General features: G+C 41.7%; 1 protein-coding gene and 1 pseudogene across 1 annotated transcript in view; both read right to left on the bottom strand.

Moving 5' to 3' along the window:
* Nucleotides 1–1,952: 1,952 nt before the first annotated feature.
* Nucleotides 1,953–12,088, bottom strand: LOC134446508 (tripartite motif-containing protein 16-like; annotated as a pseudogene).
* Nucleotides 12,089–20,145: 8,057 nt separating this feature from the next.
* The window catches only part of LOC134445629 (NLR family CARD domain-containing protein 3-like), a 331,412-nt gene continuing 331,224 nt past the window's right edge, over nt 20,146–20,333 (bottom strand). The window contains exon 8 of the mRNA XM_063194681.1: nt 20,146–20,333. This exon is cut by the window's right edge and continues 471 nt beyond it. Within this exon, the coding sequence (XP_063050751.1) occupies nt 20,287–20,333 (47 nt within the window). The 3' untranslated portion in view covers nt 20,146–20,286.

A 20,333-nucleotide genomic window follows, 5' to 3' on the forward strand; every position in this document is an offset into this window, starting at 1 on the left:
GGTCATATACAGGAAGTATAATTCTGATGGCCATAAGCCAACCCACACTCTTCAACTGTTCCTCACCCCATCACTACTTCTGTTAATTATAACAATGTTTTCTCTGATTAAAGTCAGTGGTTCCCAATAAAGTTTTTTCTCTTATATAATGTTTTTTTGTTTTTAAGTATTTTTGGGGCTTTACAGGCCTTTATTGGTTTTTCGTAGACAGGACAGTGAAGCGGAGACAGGAAGTGAGTTGGGAGAGGGAGACGGGTAAGGGCCGCGAATCGAACCCGGGTCGGCCGCATAGCAGACGAGTGCCCTACCATATGAGCCATGGTAGGGCCTTACCTGCGTTGTTTTACTGCGTTTGTGTGTGTGTGTGTGTGTGTGTGTGTGTGTGTGTGTGTGTGTGTGTGTGTGTGTGTGTGTGTGTGTGTGTGTGTGTGTGTGTGTGTGTGTGTGTGTGTGTGTGTGTGTGTGTGTGTGTGTCTGTGTGTGTGTGTGTGTGTGTGTGTGTGTGTGTGTGTGTGTGTGTGTGTGTGTGTGTGTGTGACCATGCCCTTGGGGAGCTACTCATTGGCCATGGGCATTATCAACATTCATGTCGAGAGCTTAGTTGAGGTTACCGGGTCGCAGGTTCGAGTCCTCCTTCTCCTGCAGGGGCAAGCAAAGAATCTCCTCACAAGTGGAACATTTATGTAGAAGTTACTTTATTATGCACATGTACATTAATCATTGAGACACATTAAGTAAAATATAATCCCAAGACCCCTACACCAAACAAAAATCACAAGTGAACTAATGTTACAGAAATGTTCCTTCAGATATTTATGTTGCATAAATGTTCATTCCAACAACACATGAACATGTTAATTATGTGTGTTGTGAAGCACTGTTTTACTGTGATCACAATGACCAACAGACTGACTTTACATTCACTCTTAAATTCACAATTAAAACGTCTCTGCAGCTTCAAATTCACTCTTCACAAGAGGTACATTTTTAGAGTAATAATTTCATTATGTAGGCTACATTAGTACAGGTAGACTACCAGTTACAAAAGCAAAATGGCACCCCACCATCCCCATCCTTTAAAGTCACTCCTCACAGTTGAAGGGGGACTACAGCAAATTAGAAGCTAAATTACACTGCTAATCTTATCTTCATTAATGCACGCTACCAATTATAAACATGAAACAGAAACAGCAGCACCACCATACCAAACCAGAAATAAGGTCAAATTGGCATAAATGTAGAAGGACAATAACTGTGATGTCATCATTGGTGTGTAAATCAACTCAACTTGTATTAAGCATAAACACAGTTGCCATGAATATAGGAACAGATAGAACTTCCAAAGAGATTAGAAAGAATTTCAGCTATCTCCCAGCATAAAATCAAACTGTTAAATTACAGTGTGTGTGTGTGTGTGTGTGTGTGTGTGTGTGTGTGTGTGTGTGTGTGTGTGTGTGTGTGTGTGTGTGTGTGTGTGTGTGTGTGTGTGTGTGTGTGTGTGTGTGTGTGTGTGTGTGTGTGTGAATTGATCTGATTCTACAGTGTGTGTGTGTGTGTGTGTGTGTGTGTGTGTGTGTGTGTGTGTGTGTTTGTGTGTGTGTGTGTGTGTGTGTGTGTGTGTGTGTGTGTGGTGTGTGTGTGTGTGTGTGTGTGTGTGTGTGTGTGTGTGTGTGTGTGTGTGTGTGTGTGTGTGTGTGTGAGTTTATCTCTGTGTGTGTGTGTGTGTGTGTGTGTGTGTCTGTGTGAATTTATCTGATGTGTGTGTGTTTGTGTGTGTGTGTGTGTGTGTGTAAATGTATCTGTGTGAGGTGTCAAAAAGGTCTGTGCCCCCCTAATTTGGCGTGTGTGTGTGTGTGTGTGTGTGTGTGTGTGTGTGTGTGTGTGTGTGTGTGTGTGTGTGTGTGTGTGTGTGTGTGTGTGTGTGTGTGTGTGTGTGTGTGTGTGTGCAGCATTTACCTGTAGGGACCTAACAACAACTTCACTGATGACCCACTCCATACCAAAAACCCTGGGTAGAGTGTGTGTGTGAATGTGGTGTGGACTCTGTGCAGGAGGGTCATTGTGTCTCCAGAGATGCTGTAGAAGGCCAGAGTTCCTGCCCTGTGATCCACATACACTCCTATTCTGGAGCTGGCCACTAGAGGAAGATAGTCTCTTTCTTATTGTGACTGAAAGTGGATCTGGAGCTGCGGAGGTACAGGCTCCAGGACTGATCATTATATCCAAACCCACACTCATCACCCCCTCCTTTCCTGCTGATGCTTTTATATGACACTGCTATACCAACATCTCCACTCCACTCAACCTCCCAGTAGCAGCGTGCAGACACACCCTCTCTACACAGCACCTGAGGATACCAATCAAATCTGTCTGGATGATCAGGATATGACTGGGCCGTAGGTCTCCACTCCACCCTCCTGTTCCCCTCAGACAGATGGAGGTGTGTGTGTGCTGTGTTTGGATCCAGAGTGAAGTGGCAAGAATCTGGAGGAGTAAAGAGGGTACAAAGAGGCTTTTATTTGTATTTGTGTGTATTTGTGTGTGTGTGTGTGTGTGTGTGTGTGTGTGTGTGTGTGTGTGTGTGTGTGTGTGTGTGTGTGTGTGTGTGTGTGGGTGTGTGTGTGTGTGTGTGTGTGTGTGTCTCTGTGTGTGTGTGTGTGTGTGTGTGTGTGTGTGTGTGTGTGTGTGTGTGTGTGTGTGTGTGTGTGTGTGTGTGTGTGACAGGGAAGTGGAGTGACAGCAACAGTAGGAGTGTGTAGTGAACAGCTCTGCCACTAGAGGGAGTTTAGTCTCTTTATTATTGTGATGGGAAGAGGAGCTGGAGCTGCAGACGCCAAGGGCCTCATTTATCATCAGTTTGTAGAATGTAAATTGTGTCCTACGAGTGATATTTAGAATGTTCGCAAGTACAGGAAAATCGGGATTTAACAAACGTGAGTTGGCTGCTCCTACACACGTCTGCATGATAAATCCCACACCTTCCAAATTACTGTCTGCATGATAAATCCCACACCTTCCAAATTACTGTGCACGCGCGCATTCGGGGTAATTTGCATCCCGAAACGCCTCCAAGTAACCATATATGGTATTAAAATATATTCAAATGCCATGTTAATTCGAAGGCGCCACCCTGTTTGGACACACATGAACACACACGGACACACGCACCAGTCGAATAATATGAGCCCATAAATGAGGCCCCAGGACTGATACACTGTGTGTGTGTGTGTGTGTGTGTGTGTGTGTGTGTGTGTGTGTGTGTGTGTGTGTGTGTGTGTGTGTGTGTGTGTGTGTGTGTGTGTGTGTGTGTGTGTGTGTGTGTGTGTGTGTGTGTGTGTGTGTGTGTGTGTGTGTGTGTGTCCAACTCACACTTTAAGAAGTCTTGTCTGGTCACTGGTTCAGCAATAAGAGCCTGGCCATCAGACACTGAAACAGAAAACATCACATTGGCCTAAACATGAACATAATATGCACACACACACACACACACACACACACACACATTTTTTTAAAATTATTTATTGTTTGTACTTTTTTTTTAAACGATTTCCGTTTTTCTAAAAACGATTTGAAAAACGATGTACTCCGCATTTTCCTCCTGGAGTAAATATATGAAGAGTTCAAATGCAAAACCCCCTAAGTGTCTTTTCAGAAAATAATCTTAATTCATTTTTATTTAATACAAAGCTATCAAAATTGCATAGTTTTTTATTTTATTTATGTAATATAACTATTTATATGTATTATCAAGTACATGAATGTAAACCAAACCAACAACGGGGTTCTCTAAAAATATAGAAGGGCAGGTCTTCAGAAATGGAGTTAGGGGGTTTTGCATCTGAACTCTTCATATCCTATAGAGAAAATCAGGAGTGCTTGAAAGACAGAGGAATCAAAAGCCTAGTCAAGTTGTTGTAGTTCACTTAGGGTTTGGGAGCAATAAAAAGTGAGTTTACTGACAATCCCCAGGCTTTGTTTAACAGTTATATGATAATGAGTTAGGCCACATTGATACAGCAGACGAGACATCGGGCTGCATATAGAAATGAATGTGTAATGAATGTGAATATAAACATAAATGTGCAATATGTTGTTCAGCCCTTTTACTGGGAGGATTTTTAAAAAAACTGGACCTGTGTGTCAGGCACCCTTATGTAGAATGTGTACGCCTATGTGTGTGGGGAGAAAGGTATAGCCTACTCTCTTAGACCCTTTTTGTCTGTGCGTTAACACAGTGCTCCTAAATTCTTATCTGTGCTCCCATTTTGTTTTTTGGGGTTTTTTTTTATTGTATAGACCCCTGCATGAGGGACGAATTAAAAGTGTGTTGCAAACAGAAATGATTCACTGTACTGCATTTTTTAAATATAGATGACAATGTACTACTATACATAAATGGCTGAAATGTAGGCCTATAGTTTTCGGCATGCACCAATGTCATACTTTACTCATTGTTTTGCATTTACACCGCGTGAATTTCCACAGCCCCCCCCCTCCCCCCTCCCCCTCAGGCCCGTGTGAAATGCAACCCCTCCCCCCCCCTCCAACAACAACAACAAAATCCCGGCTGCCCCCATAGTTTCCAAAATTTCTGTGGGAAACACTGTAATGGGAACCCAATTCTGCCCACCTCACCAGCACTATTTGTAATGCTGTCATTCTGATGACAAATAAAAGTACTAAAGTGTGTGTGTGTGTGTGTGTGTGTGTGTGTGTGTGTGTGTGTGTGTGTGTGTGTGTGTGTGTGTGTGTGTGTGTGTGTGTGTGTGTGTGTGTGTGTGTGTGTGTGTGTGTGTGTGTGTGTGTGTGTGTGTCAGGGAAGTGTGTTGAATACTCACACTGTATGTTCTGGATGATCTGGACATGTGTGATGGCTTTTAAGATGAAAAAAAAGAATAAAACGTTAGATAAGACGTTTGACATTTGTTACTTTGAAAAGCTTATTGAAGATATTTGTTGAAGATGTCTGTCGATGATATTCTGTTTGTCCAACCTGCTGCAGATATCTTGACTATTTCCTGCTTGAAGACTGACTCTAGCTTCTCCTCCAGTTGCATCTTCAGTGCAGACACAGATTCCATCAGGGACTCCAAGGAGAAGTTTTGGCTGAAGGTCACGTTGGTTGAAATTGTGCTGTAAGGCCTCCCAGTCATGGACACAATGTTCTGCACAGAGGAACACACACACTAGCCCCATAATGCACTCCGTACCATCTGAGGCATGCTGTAAGTTATGGAAAGGTTAATTAGCATACTACCACAACACTATGACATAACACGGGGCCTTTAGGAATGCACTACAACTACAACTCGGTCATTGCCGACGGCGCAGCCGAAGGGCTGTTCGCTTCGCCAAGTCCATTTTCCCTTGATATCAGGACACCTCGAAGGCCGCTATTCCGCTTATCACCCGGTTACCAGCATTTAAGTATTAATTTATTAATATGTTGATCTAAGGCTTCATGAGAAAGTAGATTCACCACTGCGCTTGGTACGTTGCTAAGGGCACCACTTCCTAATCTAGTGAGATGCGCCTCTATCGGAGGCATGTAAGGACGCACGCAGAATGTTGGGGTGACTTGACAACCAAATGCGATAGAATTGACAACTGGGTTTTTGACATGACAACCAGATGCGATAGAACTAGTAACGGGGTCTTGACTAGACAATGCGATAGAACTAACGACGCGGTCTTGACTAGACAACCAGATGCGATAGAACTAGTAACGGCACTTCGCCAGAACTTCGCCAAACGCCCGCATGACATCATAGGTGTCCTGCTACCGGGGAATAACCACAGAAATACACCAGCGGCGATGCGATTCAAGCGACAGAATGCAGCAGCGAGCGATACGAGCGATTGAGGAGACTAGAGTATGTCCTTACAGGCAGAAGGCAAAGCATTCAATCATTCCCATTGGCTGTGGTCACTGACCTCTATACAGTCATTGGCTGTCGCGGCTTGTCGCCGAACCGCGTCATAGAAAGTTGAAAAGATTTCAACTTCAAATTGTCACGCTCGTCGCGCAAATCGCTCTAGTCTCCAGAATCGCTTTTGTCGCGCGACTCAATACAAAGTCAATTACTTCCGTCGCTCGACTCGCTCAGATCGCCGTTGGTGTATTTCTGCGGTAAAGGATACCTGCTCAGCCAATCACCAGCTCACTGGGTGATAATGAAGATAGGCCAATAGGCTGGTCCACTTGAGCCATGAAACTTCCCACACTAAAATGACAGGTGTCTCAGTTATTTTGGCCAACCCCTGTATCTACCTTGAGGAAATGGATGGAATCCTGTGTCAGTGAAAGCTGCTTCATCTCAGCATCTGTCCTCTTCAGCTCAGCAATCTCCTGCTCCAGTCGCTTCAGGAGTCCTTCAGCCCATCTCACCTCAGCCTTCTCCTGAGCTCTGATCAGCTCTGTCACCTCAGAGCACCTTCTCTCAATGGAGCGGATCATCTCAGTAAACATCCTCTCACTCTCCTTCACTGCTGTCTGTGCACCAGACTGATAGGACACAAACACACACACTCGCGCGCACGCACACACGCACACGCACACACACAAATACACTCACTCACACACACACACACACACACACACACACACACACACACACACACACACACACACACACACACACACACACACACACACACACACACACACACACACACACACACACACACACAGGTCAAGAGCTGTAGTGACATTAACATTTAAACTGAAACTTAGGCCTGGGGATAAGTGTGTACGCCAACAGATAATCCACTTGAATCCAGTCTTCTCTTTTCAGTTCTCACGTTGAGAGTCTCCACAGCCTTCCTCAGCTCCTGCAGCTCCTTCTCCTTCAACGGGATTTTCTGTTGGAACTTGTGTGTGTGTGTGTGTGTGTGTGTGTGCGCGCACATCTGACATACGTCAGGTGCGTGCATACCATATTGATACAACGTGAGGGGCGATCTTCCGAACATCCATGTTGAGGTTGCGGTAGTCGAACAATGGGGGACAATATCTGGGCTGCGTTTCCCAAAAACATTTAAGTAGCACTTAGGCCTTCGTAGTCGAGTACATCTATGGCCAAAATACACCAAACCCCCAAAAAATTGATACAAAAGGTTTTTCAACTGATTTCAATACATCCAGCTGTCCTTACTAACATACTAAAAATCTAGGAAAATCTAACTTCAGGAAAGGTGTCATTTTCAAGATCAAAAAAGAAGGTTATTACAAGATGATTACATTGACATGAATATATTTTCAGGATCTGTTTGGTTGGAGTGCTGTTAGGTTGGATAAAGACACTACTTCAATGATAATATCCATGTGCTGTTTGTCAGGGCACGTCATCAGTGATGAATCATCCTGTCACTAGATATTTTGGGTCTTTCAGCAGCTGAACTGAATAGACAGGAGCCACTACATGTGTAAGTAGAGGGCAAGGTGAAACGGTTGGTACTGGAGACAGACAATGTCCTGAAAGGAACATAGGACTTTAGCATAGCTTTCAGGTAAGCCAGAGTAGGGCCTGTTGTAGCTTTATAGGCAAGGGTCAGGGCCTTGTATTCAATTCGGGCGTGAAAAAGAGGAGTGGCATGCAGTGAGTGACATTTGCAAAGGGCTTATTGCACAAGTTGAAAGACCAATCAGGAGGGAGTTGCAGTAGTTCAGGTCAGATGGACAATATCAAAAGTTGAGTCATTCAGGTCAGATACAGTCTGATTGTATGTATATTTAACAGTGAGAAGCGACATGACTGGGAAACAGAGGCTATGTGGTCCACAATGACACCTAGCCTTCTTGTGGCCTTATTTGAGGCAACAGTAGCAGAAGCCAACCGCACTGGAGGGTAAATTATGCTTTTTTAGACATGTAATTGTTGGGAACACTTTCATTCAAAGCCAACTGCCTGCGTCATGAATCCAGAGAAACGACTATGAAGTGGCAGAACCATATCGATGTCCGAACGACCACAAACAGTTGTAGAATCCACAGTCCCCCCACCAACACTAAGCTGTCAGACTGAGTTTTGGTGGGGGGACTGTGGATTCTATAACTGCTCGTGGTCGTTCGGACATATATATGGTTCTGCCACTTTATAGTCCTTTCCCTGGATTCACCACGCAGGCAGTGGACTTTGGATGAAAGTACTCCCGACGATTACAAGTCTAAAAAAGCAGAGTTTACCCTCCACTACACTGGCTTCTCATTCACTGCCATTCATTTTGAGGCTGAGAGTGACCCTCCGAGTGCCCGCCTGCTCATTTGCATACGCTTAGCATACCAACCGACTGACCCTATTTGCATGCCCAAACGCCTCCAAGTAACCATATATGGCATTAAAATATATTCAAATGCCATGTTAATTCGAAGGCGCCACCCTGTTTGGACACAGGTCCTTTGGGGTGAAGGACATGGAAATACAAGCACCAGACGCTGTGCATTGTAAACAGTAGCCAACTCATATTTTGGCGAGGTAATGCCATGCTCAGCCTTCACTTCCAGCGAGGGCACATTGCATAGTGCTCAAATTTTTCCACAACACTATGCACTAAAGACCTCAGTGCACTGTGTGCACTGTGCACTGACTGTAAGTGCACTGAAAAAAGTGTGTCATTTGAGCCACAGCCAGAAACATTTCTGCAGCAGAAATGGAGGTGCTTCCGACAGGGGGAGGACAGTGTTTCAAAATAAATAAAAGAAGGAGACACACATGGAAGAAAACACTGTCAAATAGCATACTGTCATACTCCATTGCCATTCAAAGCAAACTGTGCGGTCAATATTATTTGCAATTTCATGTTTCTTCCACTCGCACGCATGGTCTGAGGTGTGCGTAGATTTAGGCACATTTCTATGTTCAAGTACATGTTCATAAATCCCACACTTTGCTCAGGAATGATCGCACGCATGCTTTACACACATATCTGTGCCTAAGAACGCTTGATAAATGAAGCCCCAGGAGATTTATTTGTCACATTAACACAATTATTACAAGTAATACAGTGACACCATGCAGTGAAATCACAGTTGTCTGCCTGTACAATGCATAGGCGTGTGTGGGTGGGGTTGGGGGTGCGGGTGGGTAGTAGTGTGCCCAGGTGAAAAACCCATATACTTAAAGTGTACTTTTTTTTACCGTACTTAGTACAAAGTGTACTATTTTCGGCGATTTAAAGTGCGCTTCATTGCACTATTAGTGCGCTGAAGCACTACTAAAGCAGTACTTCAGCACACTTGCAGCACACTGAGGATGCTAAATTGGCACCGCTTTTGGTCAACTTTAAGTGCACTACAAGCATACTTTTGAAAGTATGCTCCAAACACGCTTTTCATTCATTCGTATGGCATTAAGAGTGTGCTTGAGTACACTTCTATAACATTTTATTGTTACTAGAAGTTCAATAAAAGTATATTAACTTCATGCTTCTTTGGACTACATTGGAACATTTTAAGTCTGTAAAAAGTATATCACATTAAGTATTGTAAATATATAACAGGTATGCTTGAAGTATATTTACAGTACACTCCCAAGTACATGAAATAATATAAATGTAATACTACAATCCATGCTGGTCCTCAGAGCTTGTACATTACACACAGCCACATGTCACAGTAGTGATACAGTATGCATGCCTAGCACGACTGACATTTACAATCATTGCATTGTTACAGAGATTTCAGATACACATTTCACTTTATTTCAATCTTGTTCCACCTTCCTGCATTTGATCACTTGAATTGATCACTAATGGTGACACTCTACTCTTTTTTGAACAACTACTCAGTAAATGTTGTGGTGTTAATTCAACACTTACAGAGTTCATTTAAGTCCAAATGGACTCAAATGAACTCTCTAAGTGTTAAATGAGCACTGCAGAATTAACTGTGTAGTTCCAACTTAACTCCCACCATGATATCAAGGGTAGTGTGAGCCTATATATACCAGAACATATACGTGACCATCATAATGATGGTGAGAACATGGGTCATTTTTGTGTACCACTTTAAAATTTTAAAACTCCTACAATAAACACAGAATATAAAAATGAGTAATATTTTCATACAAACCAAAAATATTCCTTCAGAATAAATGGCTTTCTGTTTGAGAAATTTAGCTCCAAGAAGTGCATTGCATGATGGGACATGTATGATGGTGCATCATGGGTAAATGCACTTTGTGTAAGCACACTTTGAAGATATTTGGGTGAAGTACAATCATGGTGCACTTAGAAAAAGTGTACTTGCAATATGTTAAAGCGATTTACTTTAAAGCGCACTATAGAAAATCACACTTCAAAGACATTTGGGTGAAGTGTAATCATATTGCACTTTAAAAAAGTACAATTGCAATATGTTATTAAAAAATACACTTTTAGTAAGTTCACTATTAGAACACTATTAGTATATTCCTCTAAATACACTTTAGCCAAACATCTTCGAAGTGCACTTGAAGTATGGTTCGCTAAGTGTACTTTCTTTGAGAGCAACTTAAATACATCTAATTTTAAGTACACTTTAAATAAGCATATTGTAAACATACTTTTTCTTAGCACAAAAAGCACGAGTGCACTTTTAACATGCTAAGTACACTTCAGTCATGCTTTTATTGTACTAAATTGAACCACTTTTTCACCTGTGTGTGTGTGGGGTGGGGGTTAAAGGAACAATAGCAGAAAGAGCATTGGGGATATGTTTGTGCAGAATATTAATCATTTTATTGTATCTTACAGAAATGTCACACCGCAGGACACATTTTCCCAAAAATGGTAAAAATTAGCCGAAATTCCACGGACCACTGACATCCCCTTTTTTTTTCTATTTTTGTTTCCTCCTGTGTGTGTTACGGCCTTAAACGTAAACCACCGATGTACTGTATACAGAGGTGTCAAGTAACGAAGTACAAATACTTTGTTACTGTACTTAAGTACACTTTTTAGGTATCTGTACTTATTTTTCTGCCTACTTCTTACTTCTACTCTTTACATTTTCGCACAAGTATCCGTACTTTCTATTCCTTACATTTTCAAAACATTTGTTACTAGTTACTTTTGGCTTCAGTTTAATGTTTATAAATATTTATTTCACGACATGTAGGCCAGATTGTCTTGTCCTCTGGTCAGTTCTCACCTTGAGAGTCTCCACAGCCTTCCTCAGCTCCTGCAGCTCCTTCTCCTTCAACTGGATTATCTGCTGGCACCTCCTCTGGCTCTGCCCCAACCCCTCCTGGAAATATCAGGAATGAGTGCAACAACATGCAGAATGAGAAACACTTGCAACACCCAGATGTGCATTAAAGTATAGTGATCTGCTGATATCCATCTTTTTAAACATAATTGTACTGTATGTCTTTGTAATCTAAGTCCTGTATCTTGAGGTGTTCTACAGGGCCAGATAGTGTGGCTAAGATAATGATATGGAACATTATTACATTTAGTAAAGCTGAGCATAGAAAAGGTAAATCTGCCTATGAAATATAAAAATTACTGTGAGGCCACAATTTACCTTTTTATGACTCCACTCTGCCGTAGCCGTGGTTGTGTCGTGGCCTTTATGATCGTCCATTGTACACAGATAGCAGATGCAACTCTGATCAGTGCGACAGAATATTTCATAAGCTTTCTTATGACGGGGGCAGATCCTCTCCTGTAGCTGGCCTGTGGAATCGATTATGGTGTGATTTCTACCTACAAGCTTATTGTGGGCTTTTAGGTGAGTGTCACAGTACAACAGCAGACACTCTTGACATGACTTGACAGCTTTGAATTTTCTGCCGGTGCAGACGTCGCAGGCCACATCTCCAGGTCCAGCATAACAGCGAGCAGTAGCAGCAGTTTGGATCCTGGTCTTCCTGAATTTCTCCAACATTTCAGCCATCAGACGGTTTTCATTGAGGACAGGCCTGGAGTCGAAGGTGTCTTTGCACAGGGGGCAGGTGTGTTCTCCGTTACCATCCTCCTGATCCCAGCAGCCCTTAATGCACCTCATACAGACATTATGTCCACAGGCAGTTGTCACTGGATCCCTCAGCAGCTCCAGACAGACTGGACAAGTGAAGGAGTCCTCCTCCTGAGAAGACGCTGATGCCATTTTGTAAATCTTCCGAACAACTTCACACACTGAGAAGCAGCAGCAGAGTGACAGCTGACTTCCTCAGAACACTGAGGAGGAGCCCAGGGAGGGTGGGGTTGGGGATTGGCCAATCAGGATCATTCTTATCATCAGGAAGCGTGAAGGGTGGATGTGGGTATGGTCAATGGGGCACCTAAGTCACGCCCTTCTACTTCCGATCCGTGGGGCTGGAGCTCTCAAATTTTTGAATGAGAGTTAATGGAGCGAGTCAAGCTAAATCCTCATCCCATTTGGCATGTGCTCCGGATTTCACATATGATGGCAGTGGATTTGAAAGGTTTGGATTTGCGTCGTAAGACCAATCATTTGTTGTTGTTGTGTAGTCCAAATAATTACATATTTTTGCACGCACTCAACTCAAAAATCGCTTGCCAAGGGAAGTCAACAAGCACACCATTGGTTGTTATTAATTCTGAGGGATTGACGGGGATCCGCGAGGTGGATCGGAAAATAGCTTTGATCAGTCCATTAAAGCCCAGTCAAAAGTTGTTGCGTTCCCAGCCCCATGAGCCGCCCGGAAAGGGTGGAGACTTAGGCGAGCCATCCAGTTTCTATTCCTGCTTGGAAGAGGACGATGACACAGTACATGTAAAACTTATTGGACGAGTTATTTGAGTCACGTGTAGAAAGACACAAAAGTACTCTGAGAGGTAGGGGAACAACTTTATTGTGCTTGCTTGTCATGCTCTACTGATAACACACTTGTGATTGATGTACAGTATATGCAGAGAGGTTTAATATATATATATTAGGTGTGGGCAAACATGAAAATCTTTAATCGCATTAACTCAATGACTTTCTGTGATTAATCGCGATTAATCGCATAGCGCGCGAAACCCAAAAATAATAATAATAAATCATAAATAAAATAAATAATAAATAAAATAAAAATATTTTTTTAATTAATAAAATAAAATAATTAATAATAATTTGCATATGTACTGTGTAGATAACCTATGTAGGTCTAATATAATATTCCACAATGGAAATGTAGGCTATTTGCCAACCTATCAGTCTAAATGTAGTAGGCTATATGCCTATCCAATGTAGGCCTACTAATGAAACAAATTATTGCATACAATATTACAATAGGGCTATCTAAGATTGTATGCTACTGAAACTGACATATTAGAAATTATAAACTCAAATTAGGATGGTCTACATGGGCCTACAAGGGAAAAAGAAAAAAAAACTTGTCACTTAAAAAACTATATGTTAAAACGGCTTGCCATAGGCGTGCGTCTGAGATATGTCCCGCCTTCTCTCACTGTCAAAGACTCCCACCTTCTCTCTTATCTGTCGCTATTTTTAAGGTGTCTCAGCGACTAGAAACTAATTGACTGTCTGTTGGCATTGACAGCAATTACATCTTTCAAAACAATAATGTTGACATGACTAACACTATCTTAAATGCTGACGAAGTCGCCGATGTCGCCGATGTCGCCGATGTCGCGAAATCATAGCCTACCATGTTGATGCAGCCTACTAGCCTATGCACGCGCAGCGCCATAGATACCAAAACGTTGCGTGAGGAATGTAATATCTCGCGGTTCGCTTTTTGATCAGGGCTTTAGTAAGTCCGTGTGGCGTTATTGACAGCTGATAGACAGCCAGCACAACAGTAGGCTACCCTTTTCATGCTGACCGACCGTACAATAGACTAACCTTGCGAGCTGCAAAGGCGAGCCACATGCTGCTCGAGAGTTGTGCAAGGAGGACCAGAACTGTGTACCGAACATGTTCATTCAGAAGTTGACGTTCTTCTGTAGGCTATTTTGTTTTGTTTGTTTGTTTTGTTTTGACTACTTTTCTAGACATTCTTCTTCTCTGTCAGCAGTCACTGGAAGCAGCAACAAGCGCGCTGACGCTTTCAAAATAAAAGCCACGAACGACGGTCATAAAAGGCAAAAACAAAAAAAAACAAAAAACACGAAAAAAAACCCTGCTGCGTTATAACGTTAACAAAATTGTCGGGCGATATTGACCTCAATAGTTAACGCACCGTTAACGCGTTAACGTTGCCCAGCCCTAATATATATATATATATATATATATATATATATATATATATATACAGTGGCCATGGAAATGGCTGACTGCAGTGGAAAATGGCAAGAGCAGCCATCTTGTGTAGGTAGGTCTGTGCTCCTGAGTCAATTGAAATCAATGGAGAGCAGACTCACCACTGTCAAAAAAGGACTTGATATTGTGTGGATATGAGGTGGCACATTATTCAAAGACAAAATTTGAAATGTCAGGCTAAATAGGCTACATACTTAGGTCATATGAATCAAACAAAATCATTTTTAAAAATCGTTCATATTAGACATATATTTTGCAGCACAACTCAACTTCATAAATGGAAACCAATCCTTGGACATTTGAGAATGTGTGGTGTCTTAATTAATGAAAAGACAGCTGAGAGTATGACAGGAAGAGAGAGAGAGAGAGAGAGAGAGAGAGAGAGAGAGAGAGAGAGAGAGAGAGAGCAGGGCTGGCACCCACCCTAAATGGTGTGTGTGTGTGTGTGTGTGTGTGTGTGTGTGTGTGTGTGTGTGTGTGTGTGTGTGTGTGTGTGTGTGTGTGTGTGTGTGTGTGTGTGTGTGTGTGTGTGTGTGTGTGTGTGTGTGTGTGTGTGTGTGTGAACTGATATAAGGCTGATTGGTGTCAAATGTGTACTACATGTTTACTGCAATGTGCAATAATGTGTATTAGTACATCAGTGACACAGGTGCTGAACCCAACAAGAAACTTAAAGGAAACTTAAAGGAGAACTTGAAGGAAATAATAAATGTCTTACCTTAAAGGAGAACTTAAAGGAAATAATAAATGTCCACAACGCTGCTCTAGGCTCCCAAATACTTAATAGTGCGGTATTTCAGACGCTCAGTCTTTCATCAAGTACAACTTTGGTTACTGAGGTGATAAAATCTGAGCTGAGGACTTCAAATCCAACATGCTCCATTGGACATAACACTTATAGAGAGTCAAACCTAACACACTCCATTGCATATAACACTTAGAGAGTCACCACTAGTCTTCTTGTCATCTGACTAGATGTGCTTAATCAACCAGTAAATATAACACTGAGAGAGTCAAAGCCAACATTTCATTAACTTAACACTTAGAGACTCAAATCCAACACGCACCATTGGCTTAACACTTTGAGAGTCAAATTCAACATTGTAGTAGAGAGAGAGAGAGAGAGGCCATTGCTGATATTCTAGAGAGTCAAACTCCCTCTCCATTGAATTAACACATAGAGAGTCAAATGCAGCACTCTCCATTGAGTGCACAGGTCTCCTCATCGTGTCCACAGTATAATTATGAGGTGCATAAGCCCCCCATTGGCTTCTGAAGTCTTCTGGTCATATACAGGAAGTATAATTTTGATGGCCATAAGCCAACCCACACTCTTCAACTGTTCCTCACCACATTCACTGCTTGTGTTAATCATAATGAGGTTTCATCTGATTAAAGTCAGTGGTTCCCAATAAACGTTTGCTTGTGTGTGTGTGTGTGTGTGTGTGTGTGTGTGTGTGTGTGTGTTAAATGGTTGCCCCGCTTACAAAGGACTATACATCGCACGGCACGACCGCATTGTATCGTTGGCCTTAAAAGAACTGCGCAATGCAAACAACTTCCCTTCAATCCATTCTGGACGTGTTGCAGTGGACTGGTTTTCCCTAACAAATGATCAGTGTGATACATTGGGGGATGTCATCAATCATTCACCCAATACACCTGATCTGACATTAGTGAACAGGATAAATCCATTATTCTGGTAGAAATTGGTTGTTGTTTTGACAGCTACATGGAAACGTGCTTTTCCTCCAAAATATTGAAATATCAACCATTGTGTAATGCATTAAATAACTGTGGCTATTCCTGTAAAACTATAACATTAATCTTTGGTAGTTTAGGCCATGTACATAAAATGTGTGTGCGTGGCTTACAGATCTGTGGACTCCGTAAACAACAGGCAAAAAGATTGACCAAATTCTGCTCAGTATCCAGCATAATCGGGAGCCTCTTCATCTGGAGACGGAGGTGCCACGTGTATCCTTAAGACACTCAGTGCGCAGTTTCTTTTAGTTTTGTGTAAACTCCTATAAAATTTGGCTTGTGCTATGATACATGTCTATCTGTCAATCCAAATAAAGAAGTAAACTGTGTGTGTGTGCGTGCGTGCGTACGTACGTGCGTGCGTGCGTGCGTGCGTGTGTGTGTGTGTTGTTGTTGTTGTTAGAAAATAGGCTAGATTCTGAGGTGCTGAAATTGGATCCATTGACTTAATTAATTGACAAGTACTTCAATAATTAATAAGTGTTTGCAAAGAAATCCTACAATATTTGGGTGTGATTGAAACATTGACATAGCTGTGTCTTGCTTTTCTGTGAGTAGGCCCACTCACACCATTGAGTAATGGCCCCATGTGACAGTCATGAGATGAGGATGAAATGAATGTTGAGTAATTACCCATTCTTTTCAGGAGAGCCTACAGATGTCATCAAAACCTTGTTGTGAGACAAGCTGAAAGCCAGTCTTTTGATGTTTGATTAACTGATGGTTTATTTTCCTTAGAGAAAAAGCTGGCAGGAGCCTGAAGTCCAAAGAGTATACAGGAAGAACAGCAATGTGCAAACTAACTCCTTGAAGTATCATTCTCCCTAGGGCACAGGATGCTGTGATGTCATCCAGAGGTGAAACTATTTGACTTAATCCTTTTAGGAGGCCTTTTTGGATTCCAATCTTTTCAGAACAAAGGACTCACAAATATGTCAAAGGAATGTGCTGGCTGTATGCATATTGGTTTAATCAAAGTTACAGGACATAGGATGCCCACAGATGAGGTCATGAGGACCTCGAGTGATAAAATCAGCACCGGGACCACGTCTGAAGATGATGACAGCAGATTACACTCGACACAGTTTAGGCACACCTCTTATTACTTAGCAAATAATGTAATTGCTTACACATAACCACACCCATACACAAGTATCCCATACATCTCATTAAATACAGACACCTGTACTTTGTTGTCACCTGAACTGGATAATTCTGTTGTTCGGTCAGGGAGAGTTTAGTACAGGAACTCCAGAGCGCTCCATAAGATGCTTTCTTTATTTTTGTCATTTTTCTGTAGTAGACTCTGCAGTTCTGGAAAGCTGTCGTATCTACTGTGTATGGGCCATTGCTGATATTCTGGATACTATCAGTGGTGGTCATTTTGTTATTTGGTAATTTTAGAAAATAAATAGATTAATTTTACTTTTGGAGTAATTTTATTCTTTTGACTCGAATTTGTAACAGTTTAGACCAAGACGGTAAACTTCAACAGTGTGTGTGTGTGTGTGTGTGTGTGTGTGTGTGTGTGTGTGTGTGTGTGTGTGTGTGTGTGTGTGTGTGTGTGTGTGTGTGTGTGTGTGTGTGTGTGTGTGTGTGTGTGAGAGAGAGAAAGTATGTACGTATTCTGCTGATTGTTGATCAAGAAAACCAGTCCTCTACTGACACGAAGATGAGGATGCTGTGAAGAGTCCCCATAGCTCACTGAGGACCTCTAGTGGACAGGCAATGCAACAACATGCATCTGAAAAGCACATTTCTGTGTGTGTGTGTGTGTGTGTGTGTGTGTGTGTGTGTGTGTGTGTGTGTGTGTGTGTGTGTGTGTGTGTGTGTGTGTCCAATTACATGTAAGGGTTTTAGATAAAACCATGCCCTTGGAGAGCTATGCATTGGCCATGGGCATTATCAACATTCATGGTGAGAGCTTAGTTGAGGTTACAGGGTTGCAGGTTCGAGCCATCCTTCTACTGCAGGGGCGAGCAAAGAATCTCCTCACAAGTGGAACATTTATGCAGAAGTTACTTTATTATGCACATGTACATTAGTCATTGAGACACATTGAGTAAAACATCACCCCAAGACACCTACACCAAACAAAAATCACAAGTGCCCTAATGTTAGCTAAATGTTTATTCTGATATTTATGTTGCATGAATGTGAATTCAAATACAGTGTGTACTGTAATCATGTTGACCAACAGACCGACTTTAAATTCACTCTTGACAATTAAAATGACCCACCAGCTTTAAACATACTCTTTAGTGGTGGTACATTTTCGGAGTAATAGTTTAATAATCTACATTAATCTTTGACACCAAAATGGCACCCCACCGTCCCCATCCTTCAAATTCAGTCTTCAGAATTAAAAGGGATGAGCAAGTTAGAAGGTAAATTACACTGCTTAAAGGTACACTGTGCAAGATTTGCAGTTGTTTATTTCCAGAATTCATGCACCCATTCACTAATGTTACCTTTTTCATGAATACTTACCATCACCATCAAATTCTAAGTATTCATTATGAGTGGAAAAAATGCACTTTTCATACATGAAAAGAGGGATCTTCTCCATGGTTCGCCATTTTGAATTTCCAGAAATAGCCATTTTAGCTGCAAAAATGACTGTACTTGGGCCATACTAGAAAATATTAGTTTATTACTTAGTAAACTTTCATGAAAAGATCAAATTTGGCAATAGGCAGTGCAGTTTCATTGAGCAGCAGTTGTAGTACCTTTTTTGACCATTTCCTGCACAGTGTACCTGTAGCCTCTTAGTGCAGATGGGGTCGCCGGCGGGCCTATGCACTATTTGCCGAAAATTCTCAACTCCATCATAACAACATTGCTATGACAGTACCGAGAGCCTTAAGTAACATATTACGACATAGCCATTACAATTTTGGTGACAGTAAGGTTATAACATAGGCTCTGCGCTAAGGGGTTAAGGGGATGTATTATTGTTGTTGTTGTTATTGTTGTTATTGTTAAATACTACTACTACTTCTACTACTAATAACAATAATACACTGTTTAAGTGGGAAATCCATTTTTACTATACATATGTTCCTTAATCATTGATACCAATTACAAAAGAAAAACAGCAGTCCACCAACCCTATATCAAAACAAAAAATATACCGTATACATGTCCAGATGTTGCTAGGGCAGACTCCTGACATGATGTTTAGTTTAGTTTAGTTTGTGTTTGTGTGTGTGTACTCGTTATTTACTCTGTATATTAAAAAAAAAAAAAAAACCTAACCCCTCTTTGCAACTGCACTTCTTGTTCTGTATATCTCCTGTGCACTTTGTATTTGCTTGTGATGTTGGCTTGATTATGTCCTCTTTTGAAAGTCGCTTTGGTTATAAAGCGTCAAGTGAATCATCATCCCCTGTTCCCCAGCTGGCCACTAGAGGGAGTGAAGTCCCCTCTTTATTACTGTGGGAAAGGGTGAACTGACCAATGACAAATGTTTGATCATGACATGTAACACACCCCTTTGTTGACAAAGTTTTACAAGGGCCCGTACAACTCAAGTTTATTTTTCAGCAGGTGCAGCTTTTCAGAGTACTTCACTCATTAGTTCTGAGACACAGCTTAGAGCTTACTGTGCGGTTTTGTGTGGAGGGATTAGTCTAGTTATTACTTTATTGTTCTTTTCCTTATCTTAATTCATTTTTTTTTAATTATTATTATTATTATTATTATTATTATTATTATTATTATTATTATTATTATTATTCTTTTGATGTATTTGTGTCTACTGTTTACATGTTGAGTCCCTGTATGGTCTAATGCGGGAACGCTGGGAAAGACTTCCCTTCTTTTCCAGTTTTTACTCATATCTGGTGTATTGTATGTTTATGTCTTTCCCTGTGTTTATTCATATCTGTAGTACTGTATGTTTATGTCTTGTCTGCTATATGTTTTGTGTGGACCCCAAGAAGAGTAGCTGATGGGTTACATCAGCTAATGGGGATCCTTATAAAATACCACAATTTGTTGTCAGATGCAAGAGCATGGTGGCATAGCCTTAAACACAGACACTGATGAAGGTCTAGTGCCGAAGTGTCAGCACACCAAAAAATCACACACACACCCCTGCCTCTGCCCTACCTCCTTCTCTGATGGGTCAAGTTGCCTGGAAACGTTTGTAATCTCCTCCCAGATGACCCGACTCGGATACAACATGGAGGGAGATGGGAATCGAATGGAAGTTTACGTATGGCAAAGCCAGGCTAGTGTGTGTGTGTGTGTGTGTGTGCGGACCCGTGCTAAAGGACCGACAGGAGCAGCATTTATCTATATGGGCCTCACAACAGCTTCACTGATGATTCACTCCATACCAAAAACCCAGGGT

This window comes from Engraulis encrasicolus, chromosome 3 (assembly GCF_034702125.1).
Source record: "Engraulis encrasicolus isolate BLACKSEA-1 chromosome 3, IST_EnEncr_1.0, whole genome shotgun sequence".
In the NCBI taxonomy this organism is placed as follows: domain Eukaryota; kingdom Metazoa; phylum Chordata; class Actinopteri; order Clupeiformes; family Engraulidae; genus Engraulis; species Engraulis encrasicolus.